This window comes from Rhagoletis pomonella, unplaced genomic scaffold (genome assembly GCF_013731165.1).
Source record: "Rhagoletis pomonella isolate Grant_MI unplaced genomic scaffold, Rhpom_1.0 Rhpom_scaffold_11567, whole genome shotgun sequence".
In the NCBI taxonomy this organism is placed as follows: domain Eukaryota; kingdom Metazoa; phylum Arthropoda; class Insecta; order Diptera; family Tephritidae; genus Rhagoletis; species Rhagoletis pomonella.
This window is the reverse complement of record NW_023470097.1, coordinates 1-5,068: the sequence shown is the minus strand read 5'-3', so window position 1 is coordinate 5,068 and position 5,068 is coordinate 1. Positions and strand designations below refer to the sequence as shown.

The window sequence follows — 5,068 nt, the reverse complement described above, 5'->3', positions numbered from 1 at the left end:
GTACTTTGTATGAAAGAAAATGCTTGATACCGTCAACAAAAAAAAAAATATAAAAAATAAACGGGATTTTCTAGAAACTTCAAAAATGCAGCTTATTGCATTAAAATTTGATAAGCCATAAAACTGCATACCAAAAAGGGTTCTCGAAACTCGAATTAAAAACCTTGGAACTGTGATGGAAAGTTTGTGGAATTTTTCTAATTTTGGCATAAAACAGTGTATGGAACGAAATAAATGTATTAAATTAATGCATGAAATGAGCAATACTTTTCTAAATAATTAATTGATATTAAACAAACTGTAAAAGTAGTTAAGACCGTTCAAAGCGCTACAATTCAATTTTTTTTTAACATAGGGGTTAAAATTAAGTATTTTCAATTGTTTTGAGTTTATCCGAAAGTATTCGCATTTCAAGGGCATGCTTCTCGGATGCAAATTGTTTTTGTAGTTCGTGTACTTCTTTCATTTGCGTAATACGTAAAGTGTGCTCGATTTTCGCAAATTCCACTTCTTCTTTCAGTTTTATTTCCGTCCATTTGGACTTTATTTCTGCTAGCTTTGCCCAACTTGTGTGTTTTCTGTTTACACTTTCAGTGCAAAGCTTCTTGTTTTTAGGCGTTTTCAACTGCATTGGTGTGTAGTGCTCCCAAGGCTCATAATCTGCAAACAAACAAGCTATGTAATTAGAATTTTAAAATTATAAAACATTTGCTGTTACCATCTTTTTCAGTTGTATGATTTGGGGTTGAAGCACGAAGCCTTTTGCTTGTTGATTGTTCACGCATGCCCATATCATCGATTACACAATCTGTGAATAGTTTGTGATATTTATTAATTGATGTCTTGCTACTTCAATAAACAAACTTCATTGTACCACCTTCTTCTTTCATCGTTTGGCTTTGCACCACTTGCTCGCTTTGAACATTTCGCTGCTGAGGATCAGTTCCAACTGTTAAAAGGCCAAACATACATAAATGTACATGTTAGTCATAATTATCATTTGGTAATTTGCAACTGTGTACATACCTGAATGATCCAAATCTGCAGAATGTTTATCGAATGGTAGGAAGTCGTTGTCGTATTTGGACTCCATTCCCTGCACTTGTTTCTCCGGCAATATCTCACTCAGTAATATGTCAATACTGGAAGCAGCTGGCTCTCTGGATGGACCTCCGCCCGTCCCATATGCATACTTTTTCTGGTCTGCAGATCGTTTTTTCATGTCTGCTTTCAAGTTCAAATACTTTGTTCGCAGATTTTTTGCTGACCGTGGTGCTCCGGAGCACATCGAGTTGAAACTCTCCGCTACATTTTCCCATGCCTTTTCTTTTTGATCGACACGCACTCTCCCCGTAGCTTTACACTCCAAAATATTTGCATTTTTCCGCACTAGGCTTAGCAAAGTACTGATATCGTCTGTTGAAAAATTTTTGGTTCGAGCTGCACTTTCCATTTTGAACTTTTCTAATATAACACCACAATTTATTTGTTTACATAAATCAGCTGTTATTTCTACTAACATCCCTGCTTTTAGATTTTTGGGTTGCCAAATCTGAATAATGGTGAAACGCAGGAAACTTAAGTGCAAAGTTAAATAAAAATTAAAATTAAAATTAAATCCGAGTTAATTTGCAATGAACAAATTTGGTGAAACCGACTGTAAGTGTGAAGCAAGCTAAATAATCACGGAGAGTAACACCCGATTTACATGATTCAAGTACTTGAAAGCAATTCTTGCTCATTATCTTTTATGTTTTCTATTTGCTTTTACACGTTTCAATTCTGTTGAATTTTAGTTTTTGGTTCTTTAAATGGGAAGCAACGGAAATGCCAAAAGCAAAGCAAGAAAGTTGAAACGACTTGACGGTACAGCGCATGTGTACTCGTCCCTTTTCTTCTCCCCTCCTCTCTTCCACTAGCGAGCAGAATTGAATTCAATACTTGAACTGTGTAAAAGCAGTCTAAGCAAGTGTGAATGGCGCTCACTAAGGCCCATCCACATAGAACTTTGGCGTCGCGTTGGCGTTGGCGTCACTTCAACAGCTGACTATGAATACATGAATTCAAATGCAGCCGTCCACATAGCCAAAATTCGGTAATGCTCACGCCAACACAAAGCAAAAAGATGCCCAACTATCATGTTTTCGCGTGCGTCGCTCGTCAGCTGTTGCAAATAAATAAAATTGTGTGAAACATTGTTCCTTTTTAATCAAGTGCGGGCAAGAAATATCGTTTTTAGTGCAATTTTGATATGAAATATTAATTTATCTGGCGTTAGTATGTTAATTTAGTGGTCCAAGCATTCGCTGCCAAGCGTTCATTATAGCAAGCATACTTTTAACGTGCGTTCTGTCAAACCAACGCCAACGCCAAAGCCAACGCGAAAGTTCTATGTGGACCGGTCTTTATTGTTATGAAGAAGAGAGCGCCGGCTTGTGAGCAAGGTGTATTAAACAAGGTGTGATTGACAACTCAGGTAGGCTCTCTTTTGAGGTACTATTATGCCAAAAAATATAAACAATCGATTCAAAATTCATACGAAATTTTTTTAATTTAACTTTATAGGATGGTTCTTCTGAAAGCAATGTCAAATTCAATCACACTTTGTTGAATACATTTTGCTTGTGAGCTAGTGAGCTTGTGTTGAGCAAGTAATCACAAGCATGGTTGCCACAATTGGTAACTTTCTATCAAAATTGGTAACTTTTAAACGATTTGGTAACTTGGTAACTTTTATTTTATTTTGGTAACTTTTGCAAACAAACATCTATTTGCATTACTAGAGAGAAATGAATTATGTTTTGCCTGTGCGTAATTATAAAAACCCTTCGAGTTTCAGTGGCAGCACTACTGACACTTCTACAAATTATGTACAGTAAATTATGAAAAAACCGAAAAAATAGCTCGAAATTTCGGTTAAAAGCACCCGCCACTTTTTTTGTATGCCAAAAGATGACGAAAAATCGTTCCACATTACATCATACTCCTACTAGGGATGGGTAGTGGGGGGTTGAAATTCGATTTTTTCCGAATTTCGAACATTGTCCAACCATTCGATTATTCGATTCGAAATTTGGCGGCGCAAATTCGATTTAATTAGAATTTTTTCGAATTTTCCAAAAATTTTTTTAAGTGAAACTTCTTAATCGAGTTTGGATATGTTTGCGTTAAATATTTAACACCATGTCATAAAATCTGTATCGTTCGTTCGATTTTCAAAAAGGAGGAAAGTGTCAAATGAAAGGGCTTGCCCTGTAGATGTGTAATATGGTTTTAGCTTTGTGCCATATGAATTCATGTAAGAAAATCAGAATCAAATTATTTAATAAGTTAAGTAACTTACTCCAATATGGGTACCAATCGAAATGATTTTGAATAAACTTTATTTTTTAAGTACATTTAAGAGGGGTGCCACCTGTTACAAAGTCGAATTTAGTTAAAGAATTGTTTTGCTTAAAATACTATGCAACAACTACAATATTTTTGAGGTGCTTGAAGAGAGTGGCCACCTGTTTAAAAAGTTATACTCAAATTACACTGTAGGACAGCCCAAACCAGCCCGGACTTTGTTAACATATTCTGAAAGTATACCCATCCAGTAGTAAAACACTCGGTGGATTTGCGAAAGTGAGCTCGTATTTTTATTTCATGGCCTACTAAAGTTTTCATGTCTCAGACTAAGTAGTTTTCAAAAAAATACTTAAAATAAATGTCTGAGCGAAATTAAAGGTTAAGACATATATAATAAAATTTCATGGGAAATATTTTCGTAGAACATTTTAACCTATTAGCTCCCGCCTAAAAGGGTAATTTTCATCCTTACTTCAATAAATCCCGCAAAAAGCAAATTTGGAAGGTCGTTAGAGGACTGGTGTACTCTAGAAAATTATTCTCCGGAAAATTTTACTAGGGGTCTTCTCAGGCAAAAGCTTCGTGCTACGAACGTAAAAGCCTCTACAAATTTAAAATAAAGAATCAACAAAAAAGTACTTTTTACATCTTTTTTTTAAATTTAAGAATAACAGTTCCCTCTTGGCACAGATTTTTTGCCTCGATGCCATCCCTAAGACAAATGGAGTGCCACACACAGTGATGGCAAATTTAGTCAGAAACAAGAAAGTTGAAGAGTTGATTTTTTTGGAAATAAGTATGAAATTCGATTTTTTCTAGAAAAAATCGATTTTATCCGAATTTCAGCAACACAAAGTTCGATTTCAAAAATGCGCCATTTTGGAGCTAAAATTCGATTAAAATTCGAATATCGAAGCTTCGAATATCGAATTTATCCAGCCCTAACTCCTACCGTGTCGGAAAAACCAACAACGAAAACGAGAATACCGGCACATGCAGTAATTAATTGATAGAAAAATATCTTCTAATAAAAAAAATTATTACAATTGTCAATAGCATTTTCAATCTTGATAATTTATCAAGAAAATGGATTTAAACTTCTTTGCTGTGTTTTGTTTTTTGATAAATAATCGAAAATTGACAATTTATAAAAATATTGAATTTATTAAGTGCACAGAATCGGTATGAAGATTTTGGTATTGAAGATTTGGTAACTTTAGGTAACTTTTTTTAAGAGATTTTGGTAGAAAAAAATGTTGGCGAGTGGCAACCATGATCACAAGTGTTTGGCTTATGAGCTCCAATTCATACTGCTCACTGGCTCGTTTCGCTTACAATTATGAACAGGCATGGGCAGAGATCTAGCAGGCAAGCAATCCCTGTGGGGAAAATCTCTAGTTCTGAACTGGTGCGCCTGTAGTACGTTTAGACCCAGCACTGGTTCGCGATAAATCTCTTTTGCATGCAAACAACTGGCGAATTTAACATGGCGATGTCTTACGAAGTGTCAATTCCCCCCGCTGCATCCCTTTTTCGATAGTTCCGAACTAGTTCTAAATTCTATAGTTCCGAACCAGTTTTAAAATCGCGAGACGAAAGAAAAAAGTATCATGATTTTTCAAAATTTTCGGTTCTTCCGTGTGCGATTTTACATTATTTTCAAAGAAACTTTCTTTCAATTTGAAATTAAATTTGTTTGAATGATTGTAAGAAATGT

The 5,068-nt window shown here is 35.1% G+C and overlaps 1 protein-coding gene across 1 annotated transcript; it reads right to left on the bottom strand.

Moving 5' to 3' along the window:
* Positions 1-68: 68 nt before the first annotated feature.
* Positions 69-1,629, bottom strand: LOC118756690 (myb/SANT-like DNA-binding domain-containing protein 3). Its single transcript, XM_036491439.1, has 4 exons — positions 1,027-1,629; positions 878-949; positions 719-808; positions 69-660 (listed from the first exon to the last, which is right to left on the bottom strand). Exons 1-4 carry the CDS (start codon positions 1,520-1,522, stop codon positions 365-367), a joined length of 954 nt encoding a protein of 317 aa, XP_036347332.1. The 5' UTR covers positions 1,523-1,629; the 3' UTR covers positions 69-364.
* Positions 1,630-5,068: the final 3,439 nt, after the last annotated feature.

What these genes read in the sequence shown, in the direction of transcription:
- LOC118756690 (XM_036491439.1), bottom strand. Translation starts at nt 1,522, where the DNA reads ATGTTAGTAGAAATAACAGCTGATTTATGTAAACAAATAAATTGTGGT. An exon ending in CCAAACGATGAAAGAAGAAG is followed by an intron (nt 809 to 877) that starts GTGGTACAATGA and finishes AACTATTCACAG; the next exon opens with ATTGTGTAATCGATGATATG. An exon ending in TCATACAACTGAAAAAGATG is followed by an intron (nt 661 to 718) that starts GTAACAGCAAAT and finishes GTTTGTTTGCAG; the next exon opens with ATTATGAGCCTTGGGAGCAC.